Source organism: Microcaecilia unicolor, chromosome 14 (assembly GCF_901765095.1).
Source record: "Microcaecilia unicolor chromosome 14, aMicUni1.1, whole genome shotgun sequence".
Taxonomy (NCBI): domain Eukaryota; kingdom Metazoa; phylum Chordata; class Amphibia; order Gymnophiona; family Siphonopidae; genus Microcaecilia; species Microcaecilia unicolor.
In genome coordinates this window covers 49,790,735-49,807,736 of record NC_044044.1, presented here as the reverse complement: position 1 = coordinate 49,807,736, position 17,002 = coordinate 49,790,735, and the positions used below count along the sequence as shown (strand labels likewise).

At 42.4% G+C, this 17,002-nt stretch overlaps 1 protein-coding gene across 1 annotated transcript in view; it reads right to left on the bottom strand.

Annotated features, from left to right (window-relative positions):
* Positions 1–12,707, bottom strand: part of IGSF8 (immunoglobulin superfamily member 8) — a 40,048-nt gene extending 27,341 nt beyond the window's left edge. Inside the window, exons 1-2 of the mRNA XM_030187106.1 lie at positions 11,457–12,707; positions 2,959–3,333 (exon numbers count right to left, since the gene is read on the bottom strand). Of these exons, the coding sequence (XP_030042966.1) occupies positions 2,959–3,333; positions 11,457–11,505 (424 nt within the window). The 5' untranslated portion in view covers positions 11,506–12,707. The remainder of the gene's footprint in view (positions 1–2,958; positions 3,334–11,456) is intronic.
* Between the last annotated feature and the right edge of the window lie 4,295 nt (positions 12,708–17,002).

Genomic DNA, 17,002 nt, shown 5'->3' with positions numbered 1-17,002 from the left:
AGCATTTTTTTAAAATTTAAAGTTAAAATTTGTTTCTCTTTTCGGTGTGCCCCTGGATTTTCTTTTTAAAGACAAAGGAGAATAGAAAATCTTCTAAAAGGGGTCTTTTTTTTTTCTTTTATTACACACAGCTGAGAAAATCTTATTTGCTTAGTCATCAACAAAAAATCCAGGATGCCAGCTTGCTGAATTTTCCTGCACCACTGATCACCCAGGAAACTGACAGCATTCAAGGATGCTCTAGGTCTGCCCTCAAATCATAGATAAAATTCTTTCCAACAATTCAACAGAGGAGGCATAAGCCACAAACTTTCTCCTTGTCGCTTCATCCTAGATCCTGCATTGACTAAAACACGAGCAGTTAACAGTCACCTCACCCCATGCTTGGAATAAACTCCATGAGCTCATACGCCAGACCCCCTCCCTGCCCATCTTCAAATCCTTGCTCAAAGCCCACCTCTTTAATGTCGCCTTCGGCACCTAACCACTACACCTCTACTCAGGAAATCTAGACTGCCCCAACTTGACATTTCGTCCTTTAGATTGTAAGCTCCTTCGAGCAGGGACTGTCCTTCTTTGTTAAACTGTACTGCGCTGCGTAACCCTAGTAGTGCTCTAGAAATGTTAAGCAGTAGTAAGTAGTAGTAGTATCTAAACACAGCAATGTTTTGGGAGCACACTTAACTGGTATTTGTTCAACTGTATGATGGAGAAGCTCTAGGATATGACTGGGAATTTTCATGCTATGCATGCTGCTGCAGCCTGTCGGCATAGCACCAGCAGCTTGCTGCCTATCACATAGCTGCCCTATGGGTTTCATGCAGCTATTTTGACTCCAAGCTAATACAAGAACTGCACTAGGGCTCTTTCATCGCTCCTCATTTTTTTAAACAGAAGGAGGTTCAAATTGAACACAGATGCTGTTTAAAGTGAAGTAGAAATGGTACAAATTACTGATGAATCTACTATGGCGAAAGTCACTGCAGCCATATGCAGAATTACACATACTGTTAACATGAAAAACAAATCAATAACAAAACTCCTCTTGCATGCCAGCATCTTAACCTAGGGAACATACAATTTTGATTGCATAATTTCTACCCCAGCATCTGTCACTTAAGCATCAACAGATTCATGAGACAGTTTCACCAAATAACCTACTTTCTCATTGATCAACTGATCACTGAGAGAAGCACAACCAGACAGCAGTCAGAGATGAAAATCTAATGATATATGCTACTGCTCCCAAGTTTCACACTTGTGCTAATTTAGCCCCTTATCATCTACCCTGTTAGAATTCAAACATATCCCAACATGTAACAAGAGGGCTAAATGTCAGCAGATTTGTCCCATCCAATCTTCTCAGTTGCCTCAACCTACACTGTTTTAACTCTGGTCATGCCATCAACCTGCAAATTAAGGATATTTCCCAGCTGTCAAATCTACAAGCTGGCCACCTGCAAGAAGAGGTCACTGCCTATCTGTTCATCATAGTTGAAGAATGCAGCTGGGATGTTTCTCATCTGGTGCCATGATAGCCAACCTACCACTCTGAAGGTATATGTTGGCAGGAATTCTTTCAGATCAATAAGCAAACCCACTGGATATGCAAATCTAAATGTAAAAAAATAAGCAGCTGTCCAACCTTAATTGAATAACTTATATGGTCCTAATTATATGGATAAACTTAACTGGATAGCAACTCAAAATCACCACTGTCTGGTGAAGTTTAAGTCGTGCCTCTACTGCCTGCATAGCTTTTGTCTGACACCGAGACGTCTATCAAACATCATTTGTTGTCTGGGTCCAAATCCAAAAAGAATTACGCTGTGAACTCCAAAGTTAACCAAGTAAGTCCTCTGAGTATTGCCTTCTAAGGTCATTCCATATACCAGCCCAGGAATAAGCCACAAAAAACTCTGTTTTGTATTTAATCAAGTCCATATCCATCGTCTATGCTATCATGTTTAACTTCACCCAATTCTCTGCAGTTTAGTCATATTGGAGTATAGCATTACTTGTATACAGACATTTTATTACCTCCCATTACTCTTTTCATCAATATCAATCTGCCAATCACTATCTTCAGCAACACTAGCAAAAGAAATCTTTGAGAGGTAAAATTTGCATTTTTTATCAATGCTGGAAAGACATTTGAACTTAATAGTATCTTTAACCAAACAGGAAAAAGGCAAAATTATCACAAGTCAAGCACAGGAAGAAATGTGAAAATATCTAACTAGCCATCAAAATGTGAAGCCTTTAATGCACATTACACATAATGGGGGTCATTTACTAATGGTCAGTGTGTGCTATCTGCTGCATTTTAGAGGGATGGGATTTGATGTTTATTTATTTATTTCCATCGCTTGATATACCGCAAGTGATCCCTGAGGCGACTATGCAATTTACAATTTCTGTTACAGTACCTTCTTTCTGTGGTTACAAAGTGGTTTATATATCATATACAAGTAGCAATTTTGTACCTAGGGCAATGGAGGGTTAAGTGACTTGCCCAGAGTCACAAGGAGCTGCAGTGGGAATCAAACCCACTTCCCCTGGCTTGCAGGATGCTGCACTAACTAGGCTACTCCTCTCCCCTCAACCACCAATACTACTTCATGTGTATTAAAGTTTCAATTTTAATACATTTTCCTCTATTTCCCGCTTCGACTGTCACACACAGTTTGTGTTGGCCCAATAAAATATTTACTCTGTAAAGTTCAGAGATCAGCATTAGCTCACCAAAATATAACAGTTGTCACATTGTACCTTTTGATTAAATATGTGCTGACAGGCTCATATGGCCTTTTTTCATATCCAAATGTCCATATTTAAAAAAACTCAGAAATGTACATATGCTAGGGAAGCATCCAAAATAAACAGACAAAAGAATAAACTAAACTAATTATAAAATGAATGTAAGATTACACGAATGAAGCAGTGAAACATAGTTACCTTTAACCATCACCTTATCACTGTAAGTGCCGTAGTACTCTGCATCTGTGGTGGGGGTGTAGCACTCATATATTCCAGCATCCTCAGTTCGCAAGCGTTTTATTTGAAGCTCTGCGCTGTCACCACGGACTCTGTGAATGCGCACATCTCCACTTTTCAGGCGAGATTCAAATACCGCATAAGTGAAACGGGGGTCTTTGGTGCTAATAATACCAATGGAAACATCCGGTGCACTGGGACGGTAAACAAACCATTCAAAATGCTGAAGAGAGGGCCCTTCATAGTTCGAAACATTGCAGGGAATTGAGATGGATGTGCCTTCCACACGATAGAGGGGGCCTTCAGGGACGTGGACCTCACGAGCCAGACAAGTGCCTGAAGAGATCAGAAGAATACATGCTTAATGCTTTTCTATGCCATCCATCTTAAATTCTGAGCAATTTACAATATAATATCCACAACTGGTGAACAAAACACGAATCATTTAAACAGTTCCATTATTCGTAAAACAAAAATGCTCAAACCCACATATGCATCAGTGAGTAAAAGTCTTTCATATCCATATACCACCTTGATTCCATTGGCAAGGAATTCCAAAGTCTCTAGGGATTGCTAGTTAACATGCAAAAGACCCTGTATTTGTTAATCTCGCATTGAACTGACGTGAAGAAGATGTTGGACTTGAACAAATAAATACCAGATGAGTGAATGCAGTTTTAATAGAATCACCAGTGGAGAGGATGTAAGAGCAGCAGTGCTTTAAAAAACAGAAATGACACTTTAAATTGTACTGGGAAATGGTTGGAAGACAACACAGGGATTTTAATACAAGTGTTATTTGATCACTTTTTGAAGTCCCTGTTAGAACAAGTGCCTGAAGAAAAAAAAAACCAAAACCAAAACAAACCAACCAAAAACAAAACAAAAGGAATATAGTTTTTGTTACTGCTGGTGCTGCTTATAAGATCAGCAAGGCAGAGAGACAACAGTGTAAACAATTGATTAATGAATTACTGAAAAGAAGAATAAGTGTAGGAAACAGAACAAGAGCAGCAAAATTGCAACATGTAGATACGAGTTGTAGTTTTAGGACACAAAGTAACAAAACTAAGGATCAATAAAGACATTATTTTGAAGTTTTATCTTACAAATGACAAATGTAAATGAGTTCAAGGTTGAGGAGAGCACAGATTGCCATTTTATAACAAGGAGCGTTCGTGAAAAGTCTAAAATGCCATCTTATTTTATAAAGGCAAAATAGGCACCCATGTGTCTTTATAAAATAACCACCCAGAACTATCCCCAACAGCACAAATTTACACCTGCTCCAAAGCCCTATGTGTATTTTATAACGTACACAGGTATATCACAATTCCACCTAAACCAGGCTTCCAGGAGTACCAACAAGTGGCACCAAGTTCTCCACAGGCCTGAGGTTCACGGGGTCCACATATTGTGGTTTCTCTCCAGCCTTGCACTTCCTATTGCTTAGTGGCAGTCCTCCACATTTCCATTTGTGTGGTAAACCCCATTCAGCTTTGCCCATGTTCCCACCTGTTCCCAGGGTTGAGAGAGACCATTTTATGTATTGCAATTCCCTAAAAAGTAATTCACCCCACAATCATCAGAATTCTACCATTTTTTAACCTTATCCCTGTCGTGCCGCTCATGTTCAGCAGGCTCTGAGGTGGAGCCCTCCACCCTCTACAGGGCCATCTGTAAAGATGGGGGGGGGGGGGGGGGGTTCTCCAGTAACTGCTCCTACTCTTCCTCCCCCGCAGGCAGCTCTTGTCTGGTGCCTACACTATTCTCCTGCCCTCTGGCCTGCTGAACACAGAGTAAACTCTAATATCTGCTATGGCTAAGCACACCTGCTGGTTAGTACCTGACTAGCTGGTAGCACTATAGAAATGATTTGTAGTAGTAGTTGCTATTGGGAGACAACAGACACATGTATAACAGTTCTTTTCCCTCCAAATGTATATATCCCGCATAGTTGTATATAGTTTGTAGATATGAAACAGCTGTTTCTGCATTTTCTAAAGCCTTCAGCCATGTTGGTTGTGGGCAAGGACGTATGCAGAACCCAAAGTAAACTATAATCTAGGCACTGCCTATGCACACCTGCTGGTTGGTACCAGATGGGTGGCTAGTGTGAAACAACACACCTTTACTCTGAGGAGCTCTCTCTCGTATCAGATATCTGGTGGCAGTACTGGTAAAGGATAATGGCCAGATTGTGAACCCCCAAGGGACAGATGGTTCCAGAGTGCAATGGTGATGGAGGTGGCCGTATACTGTGACCCACGATGCTGTTTCTGTGACCTGCTTTGTATTCTCATGTCCAAGTAACTGTAGCTACATTAGGGGATAATCTCCTTTGTTCATTTCACCTTCAAACACCTCCCCTATCCCCAGAGGGACACTTGCTGAGCTCATGGATGTAGGGCATCTGGAAATGGGGCCCTTCCAGAGCTGAGTCAAGAGGTCAGATATTGCCCTGTTAGGTCCTGGGGGCAGGCTGGCCCCTGAGTTGGTGGGGAGCTAGCCCAAGAATCTGTCTGAGAGACATGTGAATGCACCAACATTCCCTGCACATATCTCTCAGAAAGATGTCTAGTCATCTCTTCGCCAAGTGAGGCACCGGCCTGTCCCCAGGACCTGGCAGAGCAATATCTGGCCTCTTGACTCAGCTTGGGAAGGACCCCACTCCCAGTTGCCTTACAGCCATGAGGTAGGAGAAGGGAGTGGAAAGGGAGACACACACTAGGAACTAGGAAGAAGTTTCCATTGACCTTACAAGTGCTGTGGTGGGCAACCTTAGTTCAACCATTATCACTGGCAGGCCCTAAGACATTTCCCATTACCAATTTTTGCCTACTGGAGGCACAGCATGATGGTGTGGCAGGTGATCCTGGAAGGCCAGGTTCAAGTCCAACAGTGAATCTTCTTCTGCAGGGCTCATTAGATTCCTCTCCATTAGTGCAGCCCTTTGGTCGATAACTTGACATTTAGGGGAAGCTGTTGTGACTGTGGACACTTCTCTCCCTGTCTGTCACCTCTCCCCTCCCCCCCATTTCTGTAGTCTCCCTTTCCAAATGGATTGGCTAGTAGTGCTGGCACCACAGCACCTGTCAGCCTTGTATATCAGGATATGAACATATTTTTGACAGAATGGAGACACAGACCTTCGTATGTCAAAAACTGTAAACACTGCATTAGCAAAAATAAAAAAAACCACTATCAACTATATTCACTGGTGCTAGTCCACTGACCTCATTGAGGCTGCTGTTGCTCCTCACAGAGCATCCTAAACTCTGCCAAAATCTGGCCCTGTATGTGTAGTTGGGCCACCAGCTTCTGCTGAAAGTCGCTGTGCATGGCTGAGACATACAGTAGGAGCTAGACTATGGTGTCTCTTGGGGAGGGGGGCTCCCCAGCAGGCATCCCTCCAGGGGTCCCCCTCCTCAGCCTCCAGATGTTGTGAGGTGTGAGCTTGCTGTGGAGAGAGTGGCACCTCCCAGGACACAGGGTCCATGACCACTTCCAATGTTCTCTCAGGGGCAGCTTGGTCCTAAGTGGGCATCTCCAGAGGGCAGGTCCAGGGCAGGCTGGTCCTGGGTGGGCAGCCTGGTTGGAAGCAAGAGTGTGCCCTGTGTATTTAAAAGGTTTGAAATTGAGATGAACACATCCTACATGGCTTGCATAGTGGTGTCATCCTACATGGCTTGCATAGTGGTGCAGCTAGCTATTGGGAGACAAGGACAACTGGGGGCAGTTATTGTTACCTGGGGGACATGTCTGAGCTGTGGCACCGAGATTTGTCTGGCTACGGGCATGAAGGATATTTATCCTATACAAGCCGTTAAGCCCAATAAAACGGGCAATATTTTTTATTTCTGACATATAATGTAAAATTTGATGAACGTAATGTGTAGTGCTTGAAAGGGTGCGGGGAAAAGTTGGGGGTACAGAGAGAGTGACAGTGTGTATATGTGTGTGTGTGAGAGAGAGAGCTGCTAGGAGTCCCTGTGACAGTGGAGGGTCATTTGCTCCTTAGCCGGTTGTTTGAGGCAGCAAAGCAGGGCTCGTTTTTGAGTAGCCTGCCCCCCTCCCCCATACATCTTCCTGTAACCTATATGGGGTATGGTGCGGTAATGTCGAGACCTATGCAACAACATAATGCTGATACTTAAGTAATATCATAATGTATTCTTCTACCATGAATGTACGCACTTGAATGTAATGCCATCTGTAATCCTATTGACCGGAAATGGCAATCGCCACTACGGCAAATGTAAGCCACATTGAGCCTGCAAATTGGTGGGAAAATGTGGGATACAAATGCTACAAATAATAATAATAATATTCCAACTAGCCAACATTTGTAAAGGGTCAGGACCAGTTAATTCAATTAAGTGCCTAAAGACCAATAGGCTTCATCTTCCCTCTAGATAAATCTATCAAATGACGATCTGGCCAAATTACAGGATATGATTTACAGTTAGATACAATACTCATTCCCAAATGATATCAGATGAACATAATAAAATCTAATTGATGGTCTTTTACATGAGTACATTGTAAATTAAAAGGATATAAATTCAGGGTACCCATCAATGCTAAGAAGTCTTATCCTCAAGGTGAGAGTTTAAATCACTTAAAATAATCATCTGATTAATTCACAGGGAGTTCTGCATAGTAAATGCATAAGTTCCTAGATTTGCTCCCAGCTCATTGGAGGCCTATAAATCAACAAAACATAAGTAGCGGAGGAGCTTGGCTATTACTAGGAAAAAGTGATGTAGTAGGGGGAAAAGTTATCTTGCAATATTGGACACAGGACGCCCACCAGGGTATTGGCATTGGAGGAATCCTTGATCCTGGAAGCACAGGAGCCCGATACTTTCTTAAGCATAGGAAACAGTTTTAAAGGTGTGGGATTCCTATCTACGATCACGGAATTCAAGAGCTTGCAGTTTACCTTTAACACTTTAGATGTAGGAGTGCAGTAGTGAATAAGACTACCAGGTATAGATAACTTCTGTTTTGGGGGGAGGGAAGGGTTGGGGGCTTAAGAGAGGAGACTGAGGTAGTCGCGTGGGGTGCTATAAATGTCCAGGTGTCCTACATAACTAGTTGGAGTCGGGAAGTAATTTTTGGAAAATTGAACTTGTTGGACCTTGAAGTTAATTTTTTGCATGGTGTGATATATTGTGAATCTTGACGAGCTGCTGTAGTTTTCTTTGTGCCTTCATAAAAAAGATTTAGGGGAGAATTAATCAAGGAGCTGAATCCCATTTTAAAAGAATGATGCTGCTTGCGAGCCACCTCACAAACAGGGTTATTTCCAGGACCCGGGAATAATAGCAAGGAACAGGTACGTAAATTTCTCTAAAGCAGCTAGAAGCTCTAGGAATTGGTTTTAAACAGGTCAGTTGCTCATAATGACCTGAAGATTTTTTTTAGTAAGTTTATGAGAAGCATAACCCATAATTATCTCTATATTTTTCTGCATTACGTCAGCACAGTTAAGCATCTACTTTGAGAAGTGAACTTCGGTCTAAATTTAAACCAATGATAATATGCTTTCTGTAAAACAGCAACAGAATACACATTTGAACTTAACCATAACTCTCCCACAATAAATACCAAGAATTTTAAAAAGCCCTCTCGTGGTGAAATACAGAATTTTTTAAGGAAGTAAAATTCATAAACAATGAACTATCCTGGCTGCACCTGCTAGACAAAGACCCTTTGGTTTGGCCCTTTGGCAAAGATCCAACAGGTAGTGGCCCACCGACAAGCCTTTTTCTTTATGGCCCAGTACGGTCCCCTGATGATAACGGTTTGCTAAGGGGTCAGAGCTCAGAACACCAGCATCGAGCTAGAACGAAACTGCTAAAGGGAAGGGAGGGAGGAAAACAGTACTGTAAAACCAGATGGTAATTGAAGAGGTGGAATCATTGTTTTAGCAAACTCTCTCCTGCTGTCCAGGGTGCCTACTTGGACCACCATGGACATTTTTGGAGTCAGAAGATCGGGGCCACCAGGGACAGAGGTGTTGCAGGTGTTTAGCAGAAGGAAGGGAAATTGGGAAGTTAGGTCTGTGCTAACATCAACTGGAGGTCTTGCTCAAAGTCTCCCGCTGACGCTAGTGAAGACCTGTGTGTGCATGGGTCCAGTACAATCTACCCTGTGAGCATATGCTTTTTGCACCGGTCTCATTTGCATACTGTTTGGTTCGTGCACTGGGGAGCTACATTTTGTGTTAGGCTTGCATTAGGAAGCCGTGAGCTAAATGATAGCACGCCTCCAAATAAAGCTTAGTGCACTGTCCCCTGGATAAGAAAAAATAATTAACTCTGAACCTGAGCAGGGCCGCCGAGAGCCAGAGCCGGGCCCGGGACAAGGCCGCCCCCAGGCCCCCCCACCCACCCCACCCGAGGTCATCGTCGTCGCCGCCGGGCCCCCCCCCCCCACCCGAGGTCGCCGGGCCCCCCCTCCACCCGCTACCGGACCCTGAACTAACCTTAAACGCCTCCTTCCTTTCCTTTCACCACCTCAAGCAGCAGCAGGACAGACCTCTCCTTCCTTCCGTGCTCCGCCCTCGCGGACGTTGCGTCAGGCGAGGGCGGGACACGGAAGGAAGGAGTGGCCTGCCCTGCTGCTGCTTGCCGCGAAGGTGGTGAAAGGAAAGGAAGGAGGCATTTAAGGTTAGTTAGTTCGGGAGCGACGGCGAGCGGGCCTGACTGTGGTGGCGCTGGGCCCCCTCCGGAGGCCCGGGCCCGGGGACTTTTGTCCCCCCTGTCCCCCCCTCTCGGCGGCCCTGAACCTGAGCAAAACAAACACTGAAAGTTGGCCGTACAGAAATGCTTCACCTGAATTAGAATATTCCTGTGAGAAAAGCCAAGCCTAGCTGCCACTGAAAGAGAGGCGTGGGAGAGTGGGAGAGAACAAAATAGGTGTTAACAAAAAAAAAAAAATTAAATAAACAGCAAGGTTGCATGCCTTATATAGAATAGCATTTAGCATGGATCCCGCACCTAACTTTTGAGCGCTGGACTTAGGCCTGCTGAAACCTGGTGTAAATACCAGCATCCAATTTAGGCACAATTAGGCTGTATTCTGTAATTCCACATGCAGGTTTTCTGAAATACCCCAACACGTCCATGGCCATGCCCCCTTTTGAGATATAATCAATATCAATAAAAGACATATACCACAAAATCAGCTTTCGGGGTCAACAAAATATCTAGATACCAACTTATGCCATCATTCTATAATGGAATCTTGGAATCCAGATGCTGTTACAGAATTAGCACTTACCCCCAAGACTTTATATATGGCACCTGAAAATTTGCACGGAAACCAAAGCATATTCTATAACAATGTGCATAACTTAATTGGTTAACTAGCTAATCATTGCTGTTAATTGGATGGTAACAAGCAATTATCAACACTAATTGGCATTGAGATTTACACACACAACTCGCTAGATGTATTCTATATATCGTGGTGCAACTAAATTCTAAGTCGCATAGTTGAAAAGGTGTGGGCATGGGCGTTTCTAAAATCTATGTGCATTATTATAGAATACCTCCAATATGTGCCTAATTTAAGGCGTCGGAATTTACACCAAGTAAAATGTGGCCTAAACGGACGTGCACAAATTTGGTCCTGTGGCAAGCCGCTCAGCGTATTCTATATACCGTGCAGAAATTTAAGTCTACCCTGGAGAGAATACACCTAGGCGTAATTTTTTCTGTACAGATTTTTTTCAGGCACCATGTACAGAATCTAGCCCTTAGCACATTGCATCTAGGTGCCCAGTTGCAGAATTGCCTCCGAAATGGATTTATAAATGTTACATGTTAAGTTCTTCATATACAGCGTTTATTTCGACTTGAGTTATTATATTTTTAAGGTTCCGTTTATTTGAATTGTATTGCATACTTCCTATGGAATTCAAGGACATCAAACAACCCATTTTTTTGAAACCCTCGGTTTTTATTTACACCCGGTTCATTATGAGATATGCAGTCCCTGCTTCTTTCATTTCAAATCAACCACAGATGTGAAATGGCATTAGGAGAGGAGAAAATCAAAAAGATGAGGCTAGCCTAAACTCATAAAAAAAGGATGTCTTGGCTACTGAAAAACAAATTCAGACAAGTACTGAATATATTCAGAAGAAGCCCATATAAAAGGCTGGATTATACTTTCAAAGAAAACAAAAACAGAATTATATACAGACATTTCTCAATGACTGGAACTTCAAAGGGTGGCTGACATCCAATCATAAACAAACATTAAGGGGATAACTGCAGAGGTGCAATAACAGATCCATGCTACCGGGGAAGCCTCAAAGCATTTTCTTTTTCAAGCATATACATGTAATAGATACTTCTGATTGCATTCAACAAAGATTTTGCATGCACCAGGTTCAGCCCTCACCACCATTGCACATAATCACATAGAATAAATGGAATTCTCACCCAGGAATACAGGCAGCAGCAGCAGCAGGAGGATCCCAATGCCTTTCATCTTGGCACCGTTCAAAATGGAACTTTAATAAAAATGCTAATACTGTGAAAATAAAATAAAATAAAGGGGAACCTGATTGTTATGCACTAGCTCTGTAGACCAAGGGGTAACTCCTCTTTCTCTCTTTAACTGGTGTCCTCCCCTTGCTGTGCTGGCTCATGATTTTTGTCCTATCCTATCGCACTTTCTCTCTACCCCTCCCTCCAGATATGCAGAAAACAAAAATAATCTTTCCTCCCCCTTGTTCTGCTGCCTTCTGAATAAAAAATTAACCACAGCCCGGATTTCCCCTTCCTTCCCCGAGTTTTGCTTTTTCTTTTCAGTTTCTGTTTTTCGCTGGTCTCTTCCCCTGCCAACTCCTCCCCTTCTCTAATTACTGCCACTGATTTTTCTTTACATTTATATGATCTATAGTTGTTGCTTCAGGACAGGAGGTGCCTGGGGGCATTACATAACATTTTTTCAGCAGGGACAAAGATCAGATAACGGCAGTGTTGTAAAATGGAGCCGATCTTATTCCTAGCACCTCTTCTCTTTCTTTTCCTTCTTTAATTCTTTCTTATTTTTTTTTTTCTGGACGTGGAAGATTTTTCTGAATTAAGGGGTTGCTGCCACTTCACGCCAGATCAGTCCCAAACGAGCTGATCCCCTTCGCAGCCACGGATTTGTAGTTCACATTTTCTATTAACATCACTAAGAAAAATCAGAACTGCACATAACAGAGCAAAAGCAGGACTTTGCTGGCGTTGACCCGGAACGTCTCGCAGCAGTGGACGATTTGCGCTTGTATTTTTAAAAAAAAATAGACGTCTATTAAGAAATTCTGTATCGTAGCAATAATAATCTCCCCCGAGCCCACGCCAGGCCTTGATTTGCGCTTATTCCCCTCTGGACTTCAAATTTGTTTTCACTGCCTCTCCTTCGCCGCCCACCACACACATTTCAATCAACAGGAAAACTTCGGGCGCTGGGCGGGAACTAGAACGTTTTTGCTTTTACCGTTTTTTTGCAATATTGACTTGGAGATTCGGTAAAATTAATTTCTCTACCGCCCCCTCCTGGGTTTGTTGTTGCCCAGCTCCGCAGCACCACCGCCTCTCCCTCCTTTCTTAGGAAGACCCTTCCCCTTTAATACACATTATTCTGCTTACTCCCTAACGTGACAAAAGACAACAGGAAGGTTCAGGTTTTTTAAATTTAAAGCGCAATTTTTGGGGGAAAGAAAGGAAAGCCGTTACACCCGCTTTTATTTCACACGCTGTTTCCATAGCGACGGCACGAGCGTAAGAAAGGGGCGGGGCTGGATGCGAGTTTCAAGCCTCGTTCTGTTGCTGCGCTGGGCGCTCTTCTAACCCGTTCGGTTGAGAACGAGGCTTGGAACGCTTCAATCTTCTAATCCTGCCTTTCAGGCGAGCCCGCCATTTTTTTTTTAATTTTAAATATTCCCAGATAAAGCCTGGGCACTGTGGGCAGGGGAGATGGTGGTTATGACCTATAAGGGAACAGACATTATTATCTGCAATCTGTGAAACAGTTGGATTTAATAACTGCTAAGTGTATAAATACTTATGATAGATCATGATATCAGGATCATTAGTTTGTGTTCCAGTGATATACCATTGCATGACATCATATGAACAATGGAGATGGAAATGTAGACTTTGTAAATCCCACAAATTTCTTAATTTGCACTTCCCCAGCTGTAAAGGACTAAAATACAAGCTGATGCATGCCACCACCTTCTCTTACACTAGCACTCAGAATGCATTACCCACAAACCTGAAATCAATTGTCAAAACAAATAACTTTCGCAAATCTCTGAAGACACATTTCTTCAACAAGGCCTACAAAGAGAACCAATAGCTTCACTAATCCACTTTACCAACCCACCCAGCTACGAAAGTCCACCTCTATACTCACCCGCCTAATCACTTCCTCTTTCTTCCCTTACTCAATCTCTGCACACTACTAATTGTATCTGATATCCTGGAATGATAGTGTCATAATAAAACTATGTAAGCCACATTGAGCCTGCAAATAGGTGGGAAAATGTGGGATACAAATGCAAAAAATAAATAAATAAATAGGATGGTGGATTTGAAGGGGTAGGTGATTGAGTGAATGAGGTATGAATGAGTTGAAGGTTAGATTTTATTACATATTGGGATTGTTTACTGTATGAATTCATACGGCAGCAATAAAAGACATAGTTGGTATCTAGATTTATGACTGGAGTTTTTTGTAACAACTTTAATAAGGGAGACAACTAGTTGGGTGAGAAGTCTTCAAATCTTGACAAAACCTGCTGCTGTGATAGTAAATTTAAAGGCAAAGTGTTCCATAATAAGGGACCATATCCCACTACACATCTTTTTCTCCAGGAAACCAAGTTAAATTCCTTGGCTGATGGAAGAACTACCTTCCATTGATTCTCAGAACGTAAGCTACGTGCTTGGACATCCCATGTCAGCCAACGGGCCATATAAACTGGGACTAATAAGATTTTTAAAAACAAACGAGTTTTAAACATTGTTCTTACGTAAATAGGCAACCCGTGTAATGCAGTTAAAAATGGTGTTGAACTGTCCCATCTGGAACCTCACAAAATCATTTTAGCTGCCACATCTTGTAAAATCTGAAGTCTGGCCAACTGAACCTCAGGTAGTCCCAGCAGGACGCTATTTAGTCCAAAGTAAACATAATAACCGCTTGAACTACTGTTCGTAGTTGCTGTTGGTTCAGATATGGTGTAATGCAGGGGCGTAGCTAGGTGGGGGCATGGGACCCAAAAGTTTTAGTCCTGGCCCCCTCTACTTTCGACCCCCCCCCCCCCCCCCGCCGCCGACCCTCCCCCACCACTTTAGACCCGCCGCTGCAAGGTACCTTTGCTGGCGGGGGTCTCCAAACCCCGCCAGCTTTAGTCTTCTTCAGCGCCGGTCTCCAGCGCATTTGCTGATCTGTGCTGTGAGTCGAGGTCTGTCTACGTTCCTGGCGTAATGAATCTAACATGTCACAATTTACCATAAGTCGTTTTCACCATTAAATTTAAATGAGAATTCATGGTCAGATAGGAATCTACAAAAATATCCAACAGCTTAATCTCATGTAGGGGTCCTTTTACAAAGGCGTGCTAGCATTTTTAGCGCACGCTAAGAATAAGTGTGTGCTAAACGCTAGAGATGCCCATGTATTCCTGTGAGCGTCTCTAGTATTTAGCGTGCGCCAATGATTAGGACGCGCTAAAAACGCTACTGCACCTTTGTAAAAGACCCCTCAGTGGGGAAATTGTGGGACTTGGTTGATTTTTTGCTGAAATAGCTCATCCATCACTTTATAAGTAAATTCTACAGATGTTTTAAAAGGGAAAAACAAAACAATATCATCAGAATAGAAATAGTACAATATGAGGCATATTTTCAAAGCACTTTGGGAGGCTAACTGCCATAGATTTCTATGGAACTTTGGGAGGCTAAGTGCTTTGAAAATAAGCCTCTATGCCATATTGCTGAAAAATTGTTACATTACATTAAATTCTTATATGCCGCTAATGCCCAAAAGGGTTCAGTGTGGCTAGCAGAAAAGAAGAACAGACATAGCCTGTGAATTAACAGCAGCATAAAAAATGTAATAATATAATCCTCTGGCCTAATTCTAACAGGAACATATCTGAAAAATCCCCCAACTAAAACCAGCCATAAGACAAATTCAGTTATCCCAATTATTTTTGAAAAAGAAAAGATTTTAAAAGTTTTCTAAAAAGAATATAGTTTTTGAGTTCCACAACAAAGGTGCCTGATAAATGTCATGCCTGCCACTCTGAGCATATTACACCTTTACTGAAAGACCACCACTGGTTACCAGTTCAACAAAGAATTATTTACAAAGTGGCAATACTCACCTTTAAAGCCACTGCCTCATTTTGCCTAACACGAAATCAGCTCGTCCAGAATCAACGAGGCACTGTGTATTTTATTTCCTGTCACCCTGTACTTGGAATAGCTTCCCCTTGACCCTCCGTGGTAATTTGTTTTACAAGAGTTTTAAATCGGACCTCAAAACCTGGCTGTTTAATCAAGCCTATGACACCCCTGGCTGATGCCTTGGTCCGTTTGACGTGAGTCCTGAAACCACCCCTATTGTTCCTTTTCCCTCCCCTATCTGATTCTTTACTCTGTTTAATTCCCTTTTCTGCTTACCTTACTTTATGTCATTTATGTCCTGCCAATATATCAGAATTCCTTTGTTTTCTGTACATCGCCTAGCTCTGTTTTGTTCAGGTTTGAGCGGTTTAGTAAGTTCTCAATAAACTATAAGTGTCATATACTCCTTTTCTGGAGTTAGTCCTGATGTCTGAGCAACTGGGAACAAATTCACCTTAAAACCAGTCAAATTCATTATATGACCCAATGATGACATCAATATATTAAACAATGATGTTGATAAAGGGGAACCTTGTGGAACCCTGCAGCCAACACTCCATGGCTCAGATAAGTTCTGAAATTTCACATTATAGGTCCTAGAGGTGAGAAAACTCTCAATACATTGCCACCAATACCGAAGCTATCTAAGATATTCCAAATCAACTGATGGTCCACAAGGTCAAATGCACTCAGTAAATTGAATTGTAAAATTATGGCCCTTTGGCCTTTACCCAAGAGTGTTCTTTCTTCCGCTACTAATGTTTCTGTGCTAAATTTAACAATAAGGGTGAGAATTATATTACCATATTTAGTTGGAAATTTACCCTTGGCTAATTGATGATTAATCCAATTCAATAATAGTGACAAAAACGATTCTGGGGCTGACTTCATTAAATAGGGAGGGCAGGTGTCCAGAGAGAAATAGGATGAAATACATTGGCAAAACAGTGAATGCAAATCAGGTTCACCGATAGTCTCAAAATCATGCCATACTCTGTCTGCAGGTATTGAGTCGGTAACAACTGGTAAAACTTCCAAAGAGCCTGTACGTTTTTTTAGACAGGGTTATTTCTACTTGCAATTTGTCTATTTTACCTCTAGTAACAAAAAACGCTGGAAACCCACTAAAGATCAAATCATACAATCCAAAAAAAGTGGGAAAAACATGTGCTTGCTGTGCTACCAATGCAATTATAATAATTATGCAAAGATTCTGTGAAACATTGGGGGGAAAGACAGATGCCTGTATCTATTCCGACTCACCAGAATGGCCACTGTCTCGATCTTATCCTCTCCTCAAACTGCTCACTCTCCCATTTCTGTGCCTCACCTCTTCCCCTCTCCGACCATCATCTGATAACTTTCACACTTAAACACCCTCCTCCCCAGGCACGTCCAATCCTAAGCAACACATTTAGGAATCTTCAGGCTATCGACCCTTCGACCCTATCCTCCAACGTCTCAAATCTCTTCTCTACCGCTATGGTGTCCAAGTCCATCAATGAGGCTGTCTTGGCCTATAACACTATTCTCTCCTCTGCGTTGGACACTCTCGCCCCTCCCATGCTTCGTCCTGT